General features: G+C 48.5%; 1 protein-coding gene and 1 long non-coding RNA gene across 3 annotated transcripts; one reads left to right on the top strand and one right to left on the bottom strand.

The window, feature by feature from the left end:
- The first annotated feature begins 2,294 nt into the window (after positions 1–2,294).
- LOC146436910 (uncharacterized) lies at positions 2,295–6,641 on the top strand. The gene is made up of 2 exons (XR_014852780.1): positions 2,295–4,035; positions 4,177–6,641. It is a non-coding gene; the product is annotated as an uncharacterized LOC146436910 (long non-coding RNA).
- On the bottom strand, positions 6,576–21,738 carry LOC146436911 (acyl-CoA 6-desaturase-like). 2 transcript variants are annotated; one of them, XM_085063303.1, is made up of 13 exons: positions 21,258–21,738; positions 17,715–17,825; positions 16,570–16,767; positions 16,333–16,434; positions 15,711–15,836; positions 14,433–14,493; positions 14,023–14,099; positions 13,765–13,862; positions 13,120–13,216; positions 12,112–12,191; positions 10,183–10,308; positions 9,228–9,301; positions 6,576–7,169 (listed from the first exon to the last, which is right to left on the bottom strand). In XM_085063303.1, the coding sequence occupies exons 1-12, from the start codon at positions 21,462–21,464 to the stop codon at positions 9,250–9,252; spliced, it is 1,335 nt and encodes a 444-aa protein (XP_084919429.1). In that variant the 5' UTR covers positions 21,465–21,738; the 3' UTR covers positions 6,576–7,169; positions 9,228–9,249. The 2 variants fall into 2 exon arrangements, with proteins under 2 accessions (XP_084919429.1, XP_084919428.1); XM_085063302.1 differs by lacking the exon at positions 6,576–7,169 and having other exon boundaries at positions 7,713–9,301.
- Between the last annotated feature and the right edge of the window lie 208 nt (positions 21,739–21,946).

Here is a 21,946-nt window from a genome sequence, read left to right on the forward strand (position 1 = left end):
TTAATTTTGTTTTGAGCCCTCCTAGTCCTTTTTCCCCGTGACAAAGGGTGAGTTTGAGAGAGAAAAGGGATATTTGGGTTATGGTAGGGGTTAGTACTGTGCACAACAAGGTGCTTTTAAGCCTTTGGAAATTAATATATGAGAAACTGAGATTTAGACCAGAGAGATTTGGTTGCTCCTGGCAATTCCCTGTGTCTTCTGGCCCTATCCCTTCCCTGCCTGTGGAATTACTCCAGGTTTGCTCGGGGCTGTAAATCAAACTGTCGTTGCACAGCCAGTCAGGCTGTCCCCACATGCTCACAGAGATGGATTGTTCCTGCTCCCAGGAACCAACTAATTAAAGGGTTTTTTTTGTTTGGTTGTTTTGTTGTTGTTGTTCAGGTTTGGGTTTTTTTTTTTTTATTTGCTCCAGGTGCAATCAAGGAGAAGGGAGAAGATAAGCAGCTGGCCTCAGAAAAGTCAGGAGTTTCCAGGCATTTGTGGCTTTTCTGCAGCATGAATCCATCAAAGCAGTGAGGGTCACTGCAGAGCAGGCAGCACTGGGTCAGCCATGGGGAAATTCCAGTCATTTCGGACATTCAGGGAGTGCAGCACTGCCAGGAAAAAAATCAGATGTCCTGGCACCCCTCTCAGTGTGCACGTGGCACTGAGGGCAGCTCTGCCAAGGCAACACGTTCCTAATTGGAGCAAATCCCTGTGGTGCCACCAGTGCTGGGAGCCAAGAGGTCAGGTTTGCTGTTTATCATGTCAATATTCCCATGTTTGTGTGAGGCTCTCGGGGCTGAGCTGGAAGGTTAACTTTAGCCAGGCTGAGAAGGCAGCTGGACTTTGTGCTGGTTTGTGTAACTTCCAAGAGACTGTTTCACCTCCTTTGGGGGTGGATGAGGAGGGAAAGGGAATGTAGAGAAAATGAGACTTGGCCTAGTTGTGGGCTGGATGGGAGGGGAAAAAAGGGAAAATGGGTTTGGAACAGCCTTCAAATGAAGGAGGGTAAATTTGGATGAGATATTGGGGGCAGAAATTCTTCCCTGGGAGGGTGGGCAGGCCCTGGCACAGGATTTCCAGAGAAGCTGTGGCTGTCCCTGGATCCCTGTAAGTGTCCAAGGCCAGGTTGGACAGGGCTTGGAGCAACCTGGGGTAGTGGAAGGTGTCCCTGCCATGGCAGGGGGTGGAATGGGATGAGCTTTAAAGTCCCTCTTAGCCCAAACCATTCCATGATTCTGTGATAAATCTGAGCTGCCAGTGGTGTCCTGGCTCAAGAGATGGGGTAGCACTGGCTGCTGAATGATGGAGCAGAGGGACAGCAGGGAAAGTTTGGGAAGGAAAAGGTACTCCTTAGCTTTCATTTGGCTTAATCTTGAAATTATTCTCCTTGTAGGAGAAGACATCAGCTGCATGGGAAAAGCTGAGTCACTGGTACAAATCTGGTTACTTAGAAGTGACTTCAGTGATGGAAAAGCCATTTGTGCAGGAGTAGAAGTCCCAAAACAGCTCCCCATGGGACTGTCTCAGAGAGGGGAGCTGGGAGGAGGAAGCTGAAGCTGGAGGTGTTCCCCAGGAAGCTTTGCAGTGCAAACCCCAGCAGTCATTCCTGTGCTGCTCACAGAGCTCCCAGGGATATCCACCTGGGTACACAGAACATCCTGAGCTTTTAACTCTGTTAATGCTTCCAGTTCCTGCTCCCACCCTGCTTGTGGGGCTGCAGCCTTCCCTCTGGCAGATGTAGCCACGGGATTGGCCCAAAGACAGCTCTCTGCCCTTAATTCCCCTGTGCTAATTCTGCTCTGTTAATCACCTTAGAGTCAATTTAAGGTGCTTCATGCCAATGGACACGTATGTGGGTCACAGCTCAATGACACCTTTGCTCTTTCTGCATCAGCACCTGGGCAGACGTGACTTGTCCCCTGCCTTTGGTGACCTTCCCCTTTGTCAGGTGTCATGGTTTGACTCTGGCCAAACACCAGGCACCCATGATATCTGCTCACTCCCTCACCCCTGCCTCAGCTGGGCAGAGGAGAGGGGGAAAAAATTAATAAAGTGGTCCATGAGTCAAGGACTGGGAGAAAACACTTCTAGGGGAAAACAGGTTCAACTTAAGGTTGCAAAGTGAATTTATTACTAACAGAGTCAGAGGAGGATAATGCCTTGTGTCAAAAATCTTGGCAGCTCTGGCTGACATTTGTCCTAAAGACTCTTCTACACCAGGAGCATTAAGAGAGGGAACCTGAGCTCCAAATTTTATTCATCTCACACTGGAATACTGTGTGTGTGGAGAAGACCTCATGAGCTGTGTTTTTGAGTAGCACCTGATCCATCTGAGTTTGGAAAATTTTTCTGTTGTCAGCAGGGATGTCACTATTTTTTCTTCATGATGCTGGTTTTACAAGCCTGGCTTTGCACATTCAAAAATCACAAATGACTTAAACCCTCTCTCTTACTGCACTTGTGGACTCATCTCTGTCCCAATACCACCCCAGCCAGGAGAGCCCCTTTAATAGATATCTCAATAGAGACTTTAAAAACAGTCCCTTTCTGTTTAGAGAGACATTAGAAAGGAAATTGCTTCTTAATCTGTGTCCTCTGTTTTGTCGGTGATTAATTTGTGCATCACAGGGCAGAGCAGGCTCAACATCTCTTTGCTTTTTTATTTCTTTATTCTATTTTCAGTTATGCCAACAGAAGTGTTCCCAGGGAGATGGTTTTGGTTGGAAGGGATCTCTAAAGACCATCCAGCTCCTGACTTGCCCAGAAGCTCCTGCTGTACCCTTCAAGCCCAGACATTCTGTTATTGTGGAGCTGTTGATTTTCTGCAGGGATGTGGAAGGAGTCATGGTGCTGGAATGCTGCTGGAACACTGTGCCTTCACCATTCCTTGCCCTCTAGTGCTGTTGGATTCCGTTTCACTCACATACCTTCATCAATTCAGGTGTCTAATTTAGCTCTTGGTGAGCTCCAGCATGATGGGGAGACAAGAATGAGCAAGGCATGGAACTGGAATTGGCAGCAGCACTTTGATTTCTGCTCACACTTGATTTCCCCCTCCCCTGGGTGATGGTGAAGCACAGGCTGTGCTGCTCTGCTCCGTTTGGGGTTGTGAGCATAGCCTAAAGGTTTGGGGACTTGCAAAGGGTGATAGTTTCAATTCAGAGTGATTTACCTGGAGATGCTGGAGCAGGAACTGGCTCCAGCTGAGGAACCAACAGCATCTTCAGCTCAGAACCAAATTCCCATGTTTTGTCAGGCACCTGTAAGCAACAAGGGAACAAAACACACAGGGAAAGTGCAGCGTGGCTCCTGTATTTTATTATAAAAACCAACTGCTGCTTAATGAAGGCCAGGTTCATTGAGGCCAATTAAATTAATGAGGCAAGTGAACAAGCCACACCCATTCCAAGGAGGATGGGTGCAATCACAGGCAATTACTGTGATTAATCACTGTCATCCCCACAGCCAGCACCTGGCCCACAAGGTGGGGAGTTACCTAACTGTGCTCAGGAGGATGCTGCAGGCGAAGGTGGTGCTTCCAGGTGAGGATCCTCCTTCTCCTTGGCCTTTTCCCACTCCTGCCTCGAATTTCTGCTGAGCCTCCCTTCACCTGAGCAGCCTGGGCTTGACCTCCGAACCTCAGTGGTTGGCAGAAGGTGGAAAAGCTCTGAATCAGGATATTTTAAGAAACATCTTCATTCATCCCAGTGAAACTTACATTTGCACCCTCCAGCCTCTGTGGGGGTAGATAACACCTATCTTGCTATTTTATGTTATTATTTATATTATTTATATCTGTATTATTTCTATATATTTATATTCATATATTAGATTTTGCTATATTTTATGTTATGCTGGGGGGAAATGTTTCACCTCCTGGCTTGCTCTGGAATTCTGGGTTATTCCCTTTGTACTCTTTACTACATGGTTTCCAAATGGATGAAGAGTACATGCCTGGAAATGTGAATGGAATATTTGCCTTACAGCAGCTCCAACAATGTCCTGTTCTGTAGAATCCTCAGCACAGAGGGATGGTGTGAAGACAACTCAGTAAGGAAGTGTTTTGATGTTATATTTCAGGTATTCAGACTAATTTTTCAATAAAACATATAAGCCAGCACTCATAGTGGATAAAAATTGAGTTTTTTCCAGAGGCTGAGCTTGCTGTTGATTTTTTATGTTTTTTAACAGAGTTTTTAAAACCTGCTGCAAGAAGGAAGCTCACAAATGTGGCTGCCCTTTTCCTGGAAATGTTCAAAACCAGGTTGGAGGGGGTAGAAAACTGCACATCTGGACACCATGAACCTGTTTCTTACCATGTTGATGCCACACTGAAATTATGTTGTGAAGCAGTTTCCTGAGACCTCTGGAACTGGACCCCTGCAGAGTAAGTAAACCATGATTTTTCTGAAAGCAATACTGTTCATGGATGAAGACATCGATTTGTAATGGTTAATTTTTGTGTAAGAACCCCCTGTGTTTGTGTTAGGGGAACCTGTTTGCTCTGGGATGAAATGAAAGCCCTAAAAATGGGGTCATTTTCTCCTCTGAGCTCTGTGACACCTCGTGGCACCTGCTGCCTGGGCAGGACGAGTTTGCCTATGCAGCAATTCCTGTGGACTCTGGCAAGCTGCGGTGTTGGTTTTAGGGGACACATAAGGATAATCTGGCAATCTTTGTCTCCTGACCCCAGACAGCCTGTGAGCTTCCCTTGTGTGCTCCTCCAGCTGCTGAGAGACGTTTCAATGGGTTCCTTTGGCAGAACCAGCTCTGTTAAAGCCTCTGGGCTGACCTCAAGATAGTTTTGACCCAAAACCCACTGCTGCTGTCGACCCCAAACCCACCAAAGCATCAGGTCAAGCTGTGTGCTGGAAAAGCTGCTGGAAGGTGCTCACCACAGCCTGGCTTGAGCCATGAATGGGCACCAAATGGACTTTTAGAAAACTGTAAAATGCTTCTATGATGTTTTCACAGCAGTTTGGTTCTCAGCTGCCTCCTCAGGCAGCCTGGAGGCTGAGTTTGTGTGGCCAGGCAAATCTCTGACAGGAAAACCTCCTTTCCTTTGGGGCTTGTTCCCAGGATGAGGGGAAGCAGGACCAGTGATCCTGAGATTGTGAAGGCTGATAAAGAAATCCATTTGTGCTATTAGAGTCAATGGTATCAAAGTAACTCCACCAATTTCACCACGTGAAGTGGGAAAAGGACTTTCTATACTCATTGGCTAACAGCTTCTCCATAAAAAATAAACAGGAAAACCAAGGGAAGCCATAATTAGCAAGTCTGATCCCAAATCCTTTTTTAGTTGGCTTCCACAGTGTTCTTGGCTTGGAATCTGATTTTGAACTGCTAAAAACACCAGTTACAAGGCTAAATGTGAAATTGGAGCTTGAATCACCCTTCATGTCAAATCCTACCCTGATTCTTTACAATTCTGAATTTGAACCTATTTTTGATCTCAAAGCAAAAGCTGGATGGTGAAATTCCTGCCCAAAAATGTCCCAACTTGCTTAGTTGGCTCCTCCATGCCACCTGCTTGGGGTTTGTATGGCAGAAAGCTCTCCAAGAGGGAACAGATTCCCTCAGCACCAGAGACTCTGGATGTGACTGGAAAAAAAACACATAAAGCATTTTTATGGTCAACAAATAGTTACGATTTTATTGAGTGGTAGAACACACAAGAAAAAAAAATTGTTCTTTTTGAGTTACTGGAATATTATTTTATTTTTTATTTAAGAATGAAAAAAATCCAGGAGCTGTCCTATAAGGAATGTGGGTTTGCTGTTTTAACGTTGGAAATGTTAGGGCTTTGTTAGGAAGGCTTTCTCAGGAAAGCATCTACTAAGGAAAAGGATGTCTTTGCCCTAATGAAGACCTCAAATCCAGCCAGAGAGCAGCAGAGAAGGATGGTGCCTGGAGAGAGGGTACTGATGAGCCTCCCAAGCCCTGTTCCAGGGAGCAGTTGGGATCTAGGCTCCTCAAATCTATGTTTGAAAAGAAAACTCCACGGAAGCCCCCTGATTCCCATTGTGCCTGTCCCTGGCAATGTGGGGCAGTCAGTCAGCCCCTGCTCCCAGAGCTGCAGGAGGTGGGGCTCAGGGTGAGATCCAGCTCACTCCAAGGTGCCTGGGATGTCACCAGTCCTTGCCATCCCCTCTGGGCTCCTGTCCTGCCCTGTGTCTCCAGCACAGTCCTCCAGGCAGATTCCAGCCATGCTGAGAGAACATGGGACACCTGATTCCAAATTTCTTTTCCTCCTCCTTCACCCCACTCTGTATTTTTTCTCCCACTCTCATGCATCCCTCCCCAACCCCTGACCTTCCCAAACTTCTCCCATCTCTCTCCTTCTCCTCCCAAAACACACCCATCTGAGGCTTCTCTTTGCTGCAGTTTGTGCTTTTCTCTGCCATCCTGCTCCTCCAGCTCCTACTCCAGACCCCACAGTGAGGGAGGAGAACAAGTCCAGTCCTTCCCTGACTGTTGTTCCATTCTTGCCCTGAAACTAGCCCTCTTTCCAGCTCCCTGTTGCCATGTGGTGTAGCTGGGTTCAATAAACCCTGGCAGGCTCCCAGCACCTCTTACTGCTTTGTTGGTTTTTGTTTTTTTTTCATGTTTGTGTCTCATTTCAGTGCAAATGAATGACCTTTATCATGAGAGAACGTGGACAAGATTTCCCCTCGTTATTTTCAGAGAAACTGGTTAGTTAAGAGTCCTCAGAAAGCTGGGCAAAGCTGAAAATTCTGTGTTTCGGTCATTTTGATGGCAAATTTTAACCTCTCACTCATTGCTGCCTCGTTGGAGACAAAGCCAAGGAAGCTCGTGGGAAGTTTTTATCCATCTACACTTGCAGTTTTACTGAAACTCCTGGAACATCTCCAGAGGAACTTAATTTTACTTTGAGAACAATGATGACAAAGCAGATTGATCCAGACTTCCAGGGCTCTTTGCCAAGGATCTGTTTGGCCTGCTCCTGTTAAGGGTGGAGAGTTTAAAGAATCCTGGAATGCTTTGGGTGGAAGGGACAATAAAGATTGTCCAGTTCCACCCTCCTGCCATGGACAGGGACACTTTCCACTAGACCAGGTTGCTCCAAACCTCATCCAACACGTCCTGGAACATTTCCAGGGATGGGGTGTCAACAAGGCATCAAGGCACATAGGAAACAGCCCAAATTCCAAGACAGAAAGCTGGAAAGAGGGGAAAAACTGTACGAGGCAGAGAAACTTTGCTTGAAAAATCTGTGATTTTTTTTTGGGAGGGGGAAAAATGCCCATTTGATTGAGAGTTGATCTTTCCCCAAGGCCAACCCAAACAGTTTCCCAGGAAGAAAGGTGAGAAGAGAAGGGGACTGGGCTAAGGAGGAAAATATTTCCTCTGGAAATAAGACAAAAAACCATGGGTTGTCAGAAGAATAAGCTGGATATTCAAAAGCTTGCACTGTTGATGCCACTGTGCTCGTGGTCATCCTTGCAGGAGCATAGTGAGGTACATTCAAGGAGTCAGGAGGGGATGCACAAATTAAGGCAGTCCTGATGAGATTAGCCAAATTCCAGGCTAGCTCCTTGCTACCTGCCTGGGAAATCACAGCATCCAGAAGGATGTCATTTATGTAGCTTTTCACCCTAAATATTGCTGGTGGTACTTGGGTGGGCAGGAACCCCAGAATAAGCCCTTTACCAACCCTAAGTATCACTGGCTTGCTGAAGTTGCAAGATGCTGAATTCCCCATCTGTAAGCAAAGATAAAATCTCATTTTATTCTCCAAAGAAGGTGGGAAGGGAATACAATTTTTTTTTTTTTGCAATGCTGGCCACAGTCCCGGAGTCGTCTCTGATCATGAAGCACCTTGCTGATTCTGTGGGATGCTGTTAGGATTCAGGGATTTGATAAAGAAGATCCAGTTTCAGAGCTGAGGGAAGTAATGAGGCATGCAAGATAACCAGTCTCCCTCCTGGTGTTTGCAGGCAGCACTGAGGTGGATGCTGGAGCTGGAAGCTGCTTTAGGAACCACAGCCCTTTGTCCTAAAACATCTCTTCTGCTGTGTTGCAGCTGAACCTGAACCCCTGGATTGATTTGGGGTTAGGGTGCCTGCTCCAGAAGCACCTGGAAGCTGTTCATCCTTATCTCCTGATGAGCCATTAGTGGATTTTGGTAATTACGGTGCTGGGCAGAAAACTGAGTTTCAGACAAGATGTAAGAGGGTTCTCCAAAGGTTTCCCATCAGCAGCACAGCCTGGGCAGTCCTGATTCCAGCCGGGATTGACTGTTTGGGCACCTCCTCCTTTTGCAGGGAGAATTCCTCTTCTCCTGTGATTGTTCCCAAGGGCAGGGTGACCAGTGCCATGGCTCCTGGCCTCTGGCAGGCAGGAAGAGGCTCGGTGCCTGCCAGGAATGTGCAGACAGGCAGAGCCCTGGCTTTCTGTCTTTCTGCAGGGCAGGATGGTGACAAGGCTATTTGTGGTTCCCCTGGAGCACTGAGGAGCAATTAGCACGTTTTGCTTCTGTGATTGTTTTGGTCTTTTTTGTGATCTGCTGACAATTCGCTGTGCCAGACCTGCTGCTCATTAAAGAGAAAACAGACCCTTCTCCTAAAGGAGACATTTTGCCGTTTAAGCCCAGAAATCTGCTGCAGAGCCCTGGGAATAGGGGCTGGTCCTAAAAACAGAGCTATGTTAACCCTGCTGTGGTTAGGGGTTAGGTGTGCAGGGCCAGCATCACAGCTTGGACTGAAGGGATGCTACGATTAGGGGAGGAAGGGAGGCAGGGAGAGGAGAGAGCTTGCTCTGGACAGGGCTGGAAGCACAGTGCAGCAGCTGCTGGTCCCATGGACTGCAATTCCTCTTTCACACAAACATGGGAAAGAGGCATGAGCTGACTGAGCTATCCCTGCACTGCAAACACTCACTGAGACCTAAAAACCCTTAGGTGTGAATCAGGGCTTGTGTGGTTTAGGCAGAATGAGACCGAATCTTGTGAAAGGAAGGTCAGATATTAATGCCCCTTTTTTAAACATTCCTCATCATCCTCTCCCAGCCTTCTGTTCCCTGCTCTGCTGGCCTCACTTTCCACCCTCTGAAGCCCATTTTAAATCTGCCTGGATTAAACAGGTTGCCTGGGCCTGCAGCAGAAGCAGCTGACAAGACAGGAAACTCCCCTCCAACCGTGGATTTAGACTGAGATCTGAGAGTAAAAGACACAAGTGTGATTTCCCCCCCACACCCCCCCATCCCTCCCGGTCACTCACACCTCCCCAGAAAGATTCATGATCACTTATGGAGATAAGCATCCAGCCACAGATGACCAGATTTCTTTAGGGACCTGTGGGAAGAGAAGGAGGAGAAGTTTGGGAATCTAGCTTCTGTCGTGTTTTTCCTGCAATGAAGTCTGTTACTGAATTTTAATAGGATCACAGTCTTAGTGCAAAGCCATTCCCCCTTGTCCTGTCACTCCAGACCCTTGGCTAAGTCCCTCTCCAGCTCCTTTGGAGCTCTTTTAGGTGCTGGAAGGGGCTGTAAGTTCTCCTGGGAGCCTCCAGGCTTCACCCCACTCTGCCTTGGTACTGCATGGCCCTGTCCTAGCTGGATTTGAGGACAAAAGCAGGTTTGGAACTAGTTTTCAGCTCTTCTGCCCACTGTGGCCACCCCACTGTAATCTGCCTGTGCTCAATGGCTTGTGCAGGAGGCACCTGGACTGCAGAGCTTTCTCATGTTCCTTGCCATGAATTATTCCCCTCAGAGTAACTGAGACAGCAACATTAACACATTGTCCTGCTGCCAAGGACTGTGAGACTCGTCTCCAGCTCTGTCTGCAGGGAATTGCCTGTTGCTGCTGGCAGAGCTCTCAGGGGACATGCAGGGACTGTAACCTGACCAGTTTCCCTTTGATTCATCTCACTTTGCAGCAGCAGATGTGCTGGCAGCTCCCAACAGCAGGAACCACCAGCTGTCAGAACAGGGCGGTGTGAAAATCAGAATCATTAAGGTTGGAAAAGCCCTCTAAGATCAACCCCAACACTGCTGAGCCACCATGTCCCCAAATGCCATGGTCAGGTTTGAACCCATCTAAGGTTAAGTGTTTGGGACTTTAACAGCAGCAACACAAATTTCTAAAAGGATCTGCCATGTCCTGAATCCCCTGCGCTAGAAAATCTCAGGTGTCCCTGGAAAAATGAGGTGCAGGAGGGATCAGCAGAGCCTTACCCAACAATGTCTACAAATGCTTTCCCAAGGGGCTTCTCCTCATACTGGACTCCATACTTGGCACATAATGACTTCACCAGAGGCTTCACCTTCCAGAAGTTGTGCCGTGGCATTGTTGGAAACAGGCTGGAGAGGAGAGAGAGAAAACAAAGCTGAGAAAGCTCACGAGACAAGCGCCAAGGGATGTTTGCGTCCTCAGGGGTTCATTTTTGGTGACTACTCCTCAAGCTGTACAAACAAAGGAAGAGAGGCACAGACACATCCATGTTTTACACTCCTCTGTCTCAAGGAGGTGGTGTAAAACTGATGTTTGTCATGCCTGAAAGCAAAGCCATACTCAGGACACACTGAAAGCCAGTTCATGCAAGAAGGGACACTGTGAGTGCAGTGGGAAGGCAGCAGGAGTGAGGGAGCAGCCCCAGAAAGGCCACCCATTTCCTTTGGGAATAACTGTTTCTTGCTGAATTGAATTCCCAGTGAGCCCCTTTCCCAACTCTGGAAGCAGGCAAAGAAGGATTTGGGGGGCACCTTGCCATGCACTGTTCCATGGAGATTTCGTAAGCTGGCTTCCAAACCAGCCAGCCTCACCCTAAAAACCCTTTCTTTTACATTTGCTGTTGCCACTGGCAACAGACTGTCCATATGGCCCTGGTTTCCTTATTTTTTCTGGAATCAGGTACCCAGCAGCCTACGCAGTCCCACTCTCTATAAAACACGAGGGGAGGGGAGCTTTCTGATGTGGATGTTTGGGATTTGAGCCCACAGCCTTTGCAATGGTAGATGCATAATGGCAACTCCTAATTAAACCCTAAATGAAGGCTGTGAGAGTGTGTCTTGGGGTGATTTCATGATGCTACTCTATTCCTGATTGTCTGCTTTCTGCCCTGGAATGGTTCCTGTAGCTGTAAGCTGGTCAGGAGAGGGTTGGGAGCCAGTTCTGGCATGGGCTTGGTTCAAACTCTCACTCCTGCATGCATTGTTGCTTTTAGCTAGCTTGGTTTGTGTCAGCTGAGGCAAGAGTTTTTCCCTGGGCTGCAGTAGCAATTCTCAAGTGGCTTCTGTTGTCTTTTCTGGAGCTGTTCATCTTAGCTTCCATCCAACATCACACCATCAGCGGGAGCTGGCTGGTAAAAAGCCTCAGGAGAAGCTGAGCCAGCAAAAGGAAAGACTCTAAAATCCACCAGCTCTGTCTGCAGCAAGGAGTAGACCAACATCAGAAGTTCACCAGGTTCCCTTTTTATTTTTCTTCCCCAAGCTGCTGCATGGATTTTTTCTTCCATCCCTGAGGCAAAAGCTGTCTTTTTGTCCTTTCTTGCCACCTGCTAGGCAGAGTTTTTTTCCTTTCCCCTGGTATTTTGTGTTTGTTTGTTCTGCTGTGGGTAGGGGGGTGTGTGTGGAGGGTAAAGTTCTGATGGTTCAATACCTAACAGTTATTCATTTTCTCCCCTGCCATGAGGGCACCTTGGTTGTCAAATAAACAGGTTTTTGTCACTTTCATCGACTGGAAATTCATTTCATATGGGCAGGAAGGGATTGCTGAAACCCTTCTCTTTAGAGGAAACACTAATTCCAGAGCATTTTCTCCTAAACTTGTCTCTAAACCGAGACAGAGTGAAAGCTTTGAAGCAAGAGGGAAAAATGTCATGGCTGAAGCAGATTACCATGGGATGGTTTGGGTGGGAAGGGATTTTAAAGCCCATCCAGTTCCACTCCCTACCATGGGCAGGGACACCTTCCACTATCCCAGGCTGCTCCAAGCCCTGTCCAGCCTGGCCTGGGACACTTCCAGGGATAGGGTAACCACAGCTTCCAGCACAATGTAGTCTGGAATTCCCTTTCCTTGGCATGTGTTCCTGCCCCACCTCATCATTGCCTCCCCTGGGCTGTGACAGGCTGGCAATGCCTGAGTGACCCCAGCTCTGTACTCACTGGTGCTCGATCTGGAAGTTGAGGTGCCCAGTGAACCAGTCGTTGAAAAAGGACTGCTCGATGTTGCAGGTCGCTGCCATCTGCCAGGGACAGAGCGAGATGGGAGGGTTAGGGGTGGCTCTTCCCAAAATCAGGGTGGAATTCCTCTTCCCTGAGCTCTGGGAGTGCAGAGCCTGCCGTGCTGGGTGCTGCAAGGGGAGTTTAATCCTCCCTCAGGGCCTCAGGTAATCAAACTCTGACTGGTGGTGCAGTGATGGGGCAGTCCAAGCTCAGATTCCTAAATCTCAGCCTCTCCCATTGGAGATCAGATGGTTGACAGCAGTACCAAGGTGGAAGACAGGAGGAAAATGCACAGACACAAAGCTTCCCCATCCCCCTGTAGTTATTGCCCAGCTTGCCTTAAGTGCAATATTCTGACAATATTTCTTAGCTATTCTTGCTATTAATGATCATAAAATTAGTTATTTTTTCTTCAAAACCTTAAAATTTAATTCAAATCAAATTTTTGACTGGGTTCCTCCCTAAGACATTTTACTTGGATTTGCAGGGAGATAGAGCTGCCAATACATCCAGAATATGGTTCTAGAATAAAGAAGAGGAAAGGGAACACTCAGTCACTAATCTTCCAGAAAAAATGGACAAAGGCAGGCTCCAAATGAAGAGCCACCACTTTTTCCTCAGCTGTTTCACTGCTGGGGTCTACAGGCCTGGCCAAAACACCCAGGAATATTTTTTTGTGTTTGCAATCACATCCAGGTTCAGTCACCACAGTCACCCCCTCTCTCGATTTGCCTCCAGGAGCAGGTAACATTTTGATTGTCAAATTGATTGCAGAACTTTGATATTCCATGTCTTTGCCCAGCACTGCTGGCTCTGAGAAGAGTATCTTTATGGGAGAAATCATGGACACTCTACCCTAGTACCCAGGGGTGGTGATAACCCATCCACTCTTTGAGTAAATGCCATTTTGGGGTGACTTAGGGGGTTTTTTCTCCCCCTTCCAGTTACCTGGGAGCTCAGCCAGTCTCTGTGCTTCTCGGAATCAATTTCCATTGGAATGTGATTCATCTGGGTGACCCACACAAACCAGTGACTCTCCAGAAACCTGCAAAACCAGGAAAAATCATGACAATTTCTACTGGAGATGGGGACATCAGGTAAGCAGAGGGAGCAGCAGACACTTAGATGGATGTTGATAAGGAATTGGGTGGAATCACCCTTGTTCAAGGCTTGTTTTCTGCAAGAGCAGATGATCTGATTTTGCAATTTCATTTTTTTCCTCGCACTTTGAGCTTCATCAGAAAATTTGGGAATAATGGGCTGGTTGTGATAAGTTTTCCAGCTTTTCAAACTGGGAGCATGCAGAGTTACTTCCAGAGTCAGCTGGGAAGAGGGTGGGATGAGGCACTCTGGGAGGGTCCAGCTGTGATCAAAGTGGAAATCAGCAGTGTGTGAGAACAGGGAATAAGGAAAGGGAGGAAATCCTGGCTGGAGCATTGTGGGGCATGGGAGAGATGCAGGAAGACTGCCAGAGGAGCTGGAACTGGGAGATGCTGAGGGGGAAGTGAAGCAGTGGGACACAGCAGAGCACAGGCCTGGCTCAAACAGCACTGGAGGGACAGGAGAGCAGCAGGGATGTCCTTGATCCCCTACCTGACAAAGGTGAGCAGACACAGGGATCCCAGGATGCCATAGAACGGGATGAAGGTGATGAAGTAGCGCAGGTAGTAGCTGATGGCCCAGGCCAGGTCCTGGGGGCAGAGAAAACACCAGGCATCACTTTGCCCACCTTGCATAATGTGTCCTTTGCTGGTGATGTTGGGAACACTGGGTAATTCCTTCCTGCCCACTGGCCTCCCTCTCTGCTCCAGCTTCCAGACCCCATAAGGATGGAGGGGATGTTTCACTCACCGCCCAGAACCTGCGCCTGATCATGGTCGAGATGATTTGGATTTGGAAATACACAGGGATGAGCAGAGGCGGGAAGACTGCAAGGCAAAGGGAAATGGTTTGGCCATCAGAGAGGTGGGAAGGTGTGTGGCATGAGGGACTGCTTCCATGGAACTGGGAACATGCAGTTTTTCCATGGAACCTCTCACGTGGAGGTTATTCCCAATCTCAGTTGTTCCCTTTGCTTTACAGGGCTATGTTCCAGCTGCTTGGATATCCCTGAGCTGATTTTGGGACCTGCACAGGGGATGGTGGCCCTCAGGAAGGGTGGGATGAGTTGGGATTGGAGGAGTTGCTCTGTTCACACAGTGAGGGCTGCAAAGGATGAGTGGCATTCCAGGAACAGGGAAGAGAGGAGGGTGGATACTCACTGAGGAAGAAGTACTCGTGCTGGTGGTTGTAAGGCAGGTACTTCAGCTTCTTCTTGCCGTACTGCAGGACACAGTGAGACAGCTCAGCCTTAGACTGGGACACTCCCAGGGAAAAGCAGATTCTCTGCCATAATTCCTAATTTATTGACCATGGAGTTCTGACTGAATTCCCACCAGTGGGTGAGACATAATTTGGTGGGATTAAATATCCTGACTTTGGCATTGCATTAGGTGTAAACTCAATGTTTAAAGATAATTTCTATTTCCTTGATGGAATTTTGATGTGCTACCTTCTCCCATCCCTGTGTCTGTGGTAAGAGCTGCCAGCACCTCCATCTTTACTAATATGAATGTAACAGGCATGAAGTCTGACTTTTTGGAAGGGAAGGCTTGAAGCACAAATAAATCAGGCACATCTGTCCCTCTGGGTTGAACTCTGCAAGGCTGTGTGCTTGGCATCATCTGGAAAAGGGTTATATACCAACGTGAGAATATTGGGATAGACTGATCCTGGCCTAATCTCAGATACTTTGAGGAGGAAATCCAGTTTTCCTTGTTATCACAAATATTTAGGTTTTCCTTTAAGTGATAGAACCATGGTCTGCTTTCTCAATAATCTAAAATCTGGCTGAGAAACGATTTTAAGTGTTGTATGTCCCTGTGTTGTCTTTGCTGCTTGTCCATTTTCCTTGGGTTTTGTTTTTAAAATTAGAAATCCTTGTTCCACTGTGAAAAACACCATGATTTAAGTGCTTTGGGTAGTTTTTCATAAGCAGGCAGTAAATATTTTGGCTCTGGAGGGACAGATTGCATTAAAATTAAAGTCACTTGATGCTGGAAGATATTTGCTATGGAAATGGAAGGTCAGTTTTGAAATGCTCCTGCTGGAATACTGAGGAACACCATCATTCCCCCTCATGTTGGCATTTCAAGCCAGCAGGAAGAAATTGCTTTTAGTGGCTTTTTGCTTTCCCTCCAATCCCATCTGCATTATTTTTCCCGAGTTACCCCAGGACACTTTCTCCTGTGGTCAGCACAGGAAATGGATTGGGAATTAATAGCCAGTGCTGCTCCTCAGCCCAAGGGTTGGCTCCAAACTCCTGTCAGACAACGTAGCCAGACAAAATCCCTGGATGAAGCATTTCCTTTCTAGCATTCCTGGAAGTCCTGCCTGTGTAAGTCATGTCTAACAATGGGAGCCAACTCCTGGATTTGCGCAACCACTCTCCGAGGCCCTCTCACACAGCAGTTTTCCATGTTTTCCCCATTTTTCCATACCTCAACAGGCTGTGTGTCCCCAAGGACAAAAATGTGCAGCATGTTCACATCTGGGTCCTTCTTGAAGATGTTGGGCTTGGCGTGGTGCTGGAAGTGGCGGTGGTTCCACCAGTTTGCAGAGGCACCCTGGGCAAGGAGAACAAGGAGTTTTCATCCTTGGGGAGCTGCTCCAAAGGTGGGATTACACAATCATTCATTGGAACTGCACTGGTGAGTCTCAGATTGTGGCCAAAGTGGGATTTGTTTTGGAAAGAGCGGCGAGCAGGGAGTGGTGGAGTTGTTGGTTGCTATGAGACTGCTGGTTCCAGAGGGAGTCCTAAGGATCATCCACATTGAAAGAACATGGAATAAATACACTCTGAGTGAGTTACAGGTCACTGTGTGTTCCCACAGAAAATCCTGGAATGGTTTGGGTTGGAAGAGACCTTAAAGCTCATCCAGTTCCAACTCCCTACCATGGGCAGGGACACCTTCCAGTAGCCCAGGCTGCACTGTGGGCAATGGTCACCAACTTTTTTTGTGCCTCTGCTCACTTTGGGAAGGTTGAGAGCTGCTCTTTCCTACTCTGACACAGCCCAAGTGATGCATTCCCAGAATTCCCTGGCTCCATAATTCCCTTTACCTTCAGGTGTCCAATGACAAACTTGTGGACAATGTGGTTCCAGGAAGACTTCTTGAAGACAGAGAGGTGTCCAAAATCGTGTTGCAGCCAACCTGCCTGGGCCTGGGATGAGGGGAAATCAAATAGTTAGGAAGCTATTGGGAATCAGAGCTAAGCAGGAAAGAAAAGGTGATGGAAGGCACATTGGGAGTGTGAGGAAGAGAAGGAATTAAGGAAGGGGAGATCTTTGTTTGTCACCTGAGAAGTCGCAAGGATGCAGGCGAGGATGAGGGTTGTGATCCAGCCAGTCCCAAAGTAGGAAACCATGAGCCAAGCCAAAACTTCCATGGCAATGATGTGGCCCAGGTAAAGGGAGAAGAACAAAGGGCTGGCTCGGAACAGGTTCATGTCCTCTGCTGTCTTCCGCAGGGTCCGGAAATCCTCCACCAGCTGGGACTGCAAGGGGACAGGGAAGACCAGAGAGTGGCTTGTGAGAGAGTCTGAATGAGTTGTGTGAGCTCCATGGTAAGGACCCTGGCTCCATATTCCAACTTTCTGCCCTGTATTCCTAGGAATAAACATCCTGGCTGGTCTGAGCCCACATCCCAACCTTTAGGACCTGGAGCCAGGAGAGTAATCCAAGCTCTGTTGAGTCTCCCATCACCTGACAGCTCTTGTCCAGATGAGCTTCCCAAGCAAAGAAAAGCTGGAGCAAGAGGGAATTCAGTGCTCGTCCCTTATTCCAGAGCTCTGATAATGAGCAGAGCTCCCATCATCCATTCAATCCATAGGCCAGTTCCCATGCAGCCACCCATGAGGAGCATTCCTGGGTCACTGGGGCCAGCACTGTCCCCTCTATTGTGAGTGACACAGATATATCACAATCATGGCCAGCCACAAACAACAGGGCAGGATTGAGTTTCCTGGCCAGAGCCAGTTGTGCCTGAATAATGGATGAGCAGGGATACAGAGCTGCCCTGAGGATGGGGAGTGGCTGGGAAAGGCACTTGCTGGGCTCTGTTCCTGAGCATGGCCACCAAAATGAGACACCTGGGGACTTGTGTTTTGGAGCTTGGTCACCAGCAAAGCAGCAGCAAAAGGGAGCCCAGTCACCAGAGCTGGTGCACATTTCCCAGTTCATGCCTCAGTTCCCATTTCCCTTCAGGATGGGATCAGTCCAGCCTGGGTGCCTAAAACTGGCTGTTGGTGGGAAAGGAAAGGTTTGTCCAGCCAAAAGTGTGATCCCCTCCCCACACACATTTGAATCCATGATGGGATGCAAATACTGCTGAGTGGAGATGTTCAGTCACTGAGAACTTCTCTCCCTCACTGGAAAACATCCCAAGAGGGAAAAAATGGTGGAAATAGCCACCCTGAACCCCAGCTGAGGAACAAATACTCACATTTTTGTCTCGGTCCTGGCTGGGCTCCCCTGGAGCGAGTTCTCCGATAAGCAATGGCTTGAGAAACTTCTGCACCAAGGTGGGATTGATATGGAAAGCCTGGAATGCATCCTGAAGAGGAAACAGGAGGAGCTGTGTGAGCTGCAGGAGTGACCTGTGTGTCCATTCACTGTGACATTCCCACCCACCTCCAGCAGCTGTGGAACCTGTGGAAGAGGGGGGCCAGGTGACCTCCTGCTCTGTGATCACTGTTTGGGACATTAATTCCACTAAAGGCTGATGAATTTGCTGCCCTGGGTGAGACCTGGGATGGCATCCAGCCATATGGTGAAAGGCACCTCGAGAAGTTCTTTCTAAGCATCTAAATTCTTAAATCCTGTTAATTCCCTTAGAAGGTAGGCAGAGAGGAATTTGTGCAAATCCCTCCTAGGATATAAATACCCTTGGAAAGTCTGCTCCTGGAGGCAAGTCAAGAGAGGGGGTGACTGTGGTGACTGAAGCTGGATGTGACTGCAAACACAAAAAAATATTCCTGGGTGCTTTGGGCAGGCCTGGAGATCCCAGCAGTGAAACAGCTGAAGAAAAAGTGGTGACTCTTCAGAATAATGCCTTGATTGTGGAGTCATTTTGATCCAGGCATTCATGAGTTTATCTGACTCTTCTTTTTCTCTATTCCTTCCCCTTTCCACATATTTTTGTCTAGCTGTATCCTACAGGTGCCTGATGCTCCTAGTGAGATCTTGGCCAGATCCTTTCACATGGCACAGTTGGAATTTTAACCCCAAGGACAGCAGCAGGGACAGCAAGCTGGCCCAGATCAGAAACCCTCACTCTGTCCTTGTCCTTTCCTCACTGCACAAAAGTGGACTTAACTCTCAGAATTCACCTGGGAGAACTGGAAAGATTGGTTCCATGAAGTGCTTAGAGAGTATGAAAAAATAAATAACAGTTAATAACAAGAGCCAAGAGTGCCACGCTCCAGCCTTTCCACCTTTGTCCCACTGCCTAACAACTGTAGGGACCAACAAAAATCTCCCTCCTGGCTCTAAAGGGAAGGGCAGACTGGAAAGTGCTCCCTGTGTCCAGCTGACCCTTCTGGGAGCTGCCCTACATCAAAAGCCTGGGGTTCAAAAATGCCAGGCAACTACCTCAGCTCCAAAGTCCACAAAAATCAATAGGAACTTGGACCCATAACTGTGTCACTGCAATGTTGACTCTGGTTCCTGGTTCTCTTCTCTGGCACAATTTGCAGAAGGTGTGAAAGAGGAAGGAAAAGCAGAGTGAGGGGGGAAGTGAATAGCTGACTGTTCCTACTGAAAGGCTCTGCAATTTTGGTGGAGAAAAAAAGGGGAAGAAAGGGAAAGAGGGAGAGGGTGGCACACAAGAAGCAGTAAAAATGTTGATTCAATATTTTAACTGCTGGGAATAAAAAAGTCTTTGGAGGTCTGACTGGGTACTCACTGCCTAGAGATCCTGCAAGGGATGGAAGGATTAATTTTTAATAACTGTATCTCATGCAGCTCCTGTACTAATAGGTCCTGAATATAAGACAGCACCTGAATTTTGGAATTGTCCTCAGTTCTGTACTACAGGAGGTAAAAAGCTTAAGGGAAAAGATAATCCCTGGGAAATGCTGTGTGATATTGGCACTTGACCTCCCAAGTTTGTGATCTACTGACCAAAAAGGCTGAAGTGTTTTATGGGATGTGGGAATTATTCCAGTCACTTTTGGTGGGAAAAAAAGCTTTGTATAATTGAGATATGAGCTGTACCTGAGCATTGGAAGTAGAGCATAGAGCAGCATAGAGCAGTCAGCACAAGGATTTTCTTTTACATCCCTGATCACCTCTGGGACACAAAGTGTTCACTGCCTTGGTGTTCTGTGCATGAGGTGACACCTGAACAGGGTGTCCCAGACTTGTATGTTGTGTTACAAAAATCACAGAGCCATGGAATGGTTTGGGCTGGAAGGGACTTTAAAAATCATCTTATTCCACCCCTTGCCATGGGCAGGGACACCTTCCACTATCCCAGGTTACTCCAAACCCCATCCAACCTGGCCAGGAACACTTCCAGGGATGGAGCAGCCACAGCTTCTCTGGGCAACCTGTGCCAGAGCCTCTCCACCCTCACAGGGAAGCATTTCTTCCTAAAATTGAATCTAAACCCACACAGGGTCAAGGCCAAGCCTTTCTCCCCCTGAATGAGAGAGTGGTTTTTGGCTGTAAATGGTTATTCACCACAGGCAAGATGCAAAACTGATGCCAACCCTGGTTTGGTGCTCGGAGGGGTGATTTAACAATTTCAGAGCCTTTCTTAGGCCATCCTTCATGGCTTGTGGGATGTAACATAGGGTGGGGAGGTGGGAGGAGAACCCAGCAATTGATTCCAGCAATCCTGGAAGCACCAACCTATGTTTCAGCCTCCCTCTTCAAGGATTCCAGACAACTGCAGTAGCAGATGCTTTTTTGGTTGCTAATGGAGATACCGGAGTTAAATTCTTCCTGTTTCAGCAGCTCTGTGTTTAAGGAGTTGAAAGCAAAACCTGGCCCATCTTTTTGAGGGAGAAAGCTTTTCATTCAGAAAGCTTACTGAAAAGGGACAGAAAGGCCAAAATGCAGCTCGGTGCTTCAAGGAAAAGAATGGAAAATAACCATGGGACGCTGGGAAATGGGGGCTGATGGAAAGGGAAGGATCTGCCAAATAATTCTGTCACATGTGGAGCTTCCTCCCTGCTAAGGTGTCAGGAGCTGTGGGAGACCAACAGTTCCTGTTCCTGCTTGGTCTCTGCACGTTTTGAGAAGAGCTCTGAGGCAGCTTGGATATTATTAACATGCCCTGGGGAGAGAACATGCACTCTGGATGCACTTCTGAGGAAGGTGGTTTTGAGGGAAACTCCAGACAACAAGCAATTTATTTCTAATTTGTTCCTTTTTCAGCGTTGGGGGGTTTTTGTTGTTGATGTTGTTTGGTTTCTTATCTTTTAAGTTACTGAAACCTGAGAGGTGGCTGAACCCAGCACAGGAGCAGCTGGAGCAGCAGCAAATGGTTTGCTGCATTTTTTCCCCTCCTCTTTTCTGTAGCAACCTGTAACCAAATTCTCCAGAGAATTTTCTCCTGGGGAAAAAAAAGCTAAAAAAGCTCCTTGTCTTCAAACCTCCTCCCAGAAGCAACTTTGAGACACAGCCTGGCCTCTCTTTAACCCTCCCTGTGCTTGGCTGCGTGACTCCGCATGTCACAAAGCTGGAAAAGGGGAGATTTGGGACACTCTGCTCCCGAATTCAGGGCTCGAGGCACGGCACAAGCAGCAGACAAAGGCAAAGCGGCAGGATTTAAGCAGAGCAATCCCCGCCAGCCCGTTTTGCAGGCTCCGGGAGGAGCTGCATCCACCCGGACCAAGCGGGGAGCAGCGAAAGGGCTGAGCCGGGTGTGCAGCAGGTGTTGGGGACACGGGGACAGGGGACAGCTGGCTCCCTGCAGGGAGGGCAGGAGCTGTCAGAGGATGCTGCTGGAGCCGGGAGAGCCGCGGGGTTCGCTCCTTACCGTGGCATCCTCGCCGGCGCAGTGGCTGATCACTCGCTGGCCCCCCGGGTGTCTGTTTGCCCACTTGGTGACATTGTAAACCTTTCGCTCTATCACCAGCCACTTGTCCGTCCTCAGGTTATGCTTCTGGATCTCCTCCCAGGTGTAGAAGCGGATCTGCGCCGCCGGCTCGCCCGAGTCCCCCCCTTGCTCGCCCCCTTTCCCCATGGGGCCACCGGATTCTTTGTCTTCTTGCCCAGAGGGGGAGAGGAAGGGGGGAAGACCTGTCCCTGCGCTCCTTAGGGGTGTGCCGGGGGCGAAGAGCTTTCCTGGCGGGGTTGAACTCAGCTGATCCCCTGCTCCCTCCCTTCGCCTTGGCTCATGTCCTCCCTTCTCTTTGTTTCTGGCTTCCCAGCCCTTGGAATCTCTCCGCCTGCTCGGAAGTGCCCCCTAGGCTGGCTGTCCCCGCACTGATGCACTTTATCCTCGCACATAGCCCTGCGTTTTGCGGGAAGCTCGGCCCCTTCCCCCCCTCCTCACCCCCCCTCCCGAGCATCCTCCTCCCTCCCCCCGGCATTCCCCTCCCTCTCCCAGCATCATCCTCTCTCCCATGCTCTCCCCTCCCTGCCGGCATCCCCCCAGCCCGGCGCTCGGCATCCTCCTCCCTGCGGCCATCCCCCCGCCCGGTGCCGGGGCTCTCCCGGCGGGAT

This window comes from Lichenostomus cassidix, chromosome 5 (assembly GCF_008360975.1).
Source record: "Lichenostomus cassidix isolate B80296 chromosome 5, HeHo_3.0, whole genome shotgun sequence".
In the NCBI taxonomy this organism is placed as follows: domain Eukaryota; kingdom Metazoa; phylum Chordata; class Aves; order Passeriformes; family Meliphagidae; genus Lichenostomus; species Lichenostomus cassidix.

Excerpts from the sequence above, each read along its gene's own strand:
- LOC146436911 (XM_085063303.1), bottom strand. The coding sequence starts at position 21,464 with ATGGGGAAAGGGGGCGAGCAAGGGGGGGACTCGGGCGAGCCGGCGGCG. Across the intron at positions 16,435-16,569 it reads GCATCCTTGCGACTTCTCAG|GCCCAGGCAGGTTGGCTGCA; the intron begins GTGACAAACAAA and ends CCCTCATCCCAG. Across the intron at positions 10,309-12,111 it reads AACTTCCAGATCGAGCACCA|CCTGTTTCCAACAATGCCAC; the intron begins GTGAGTACAGAG and ends TCTCCTCTCCAG.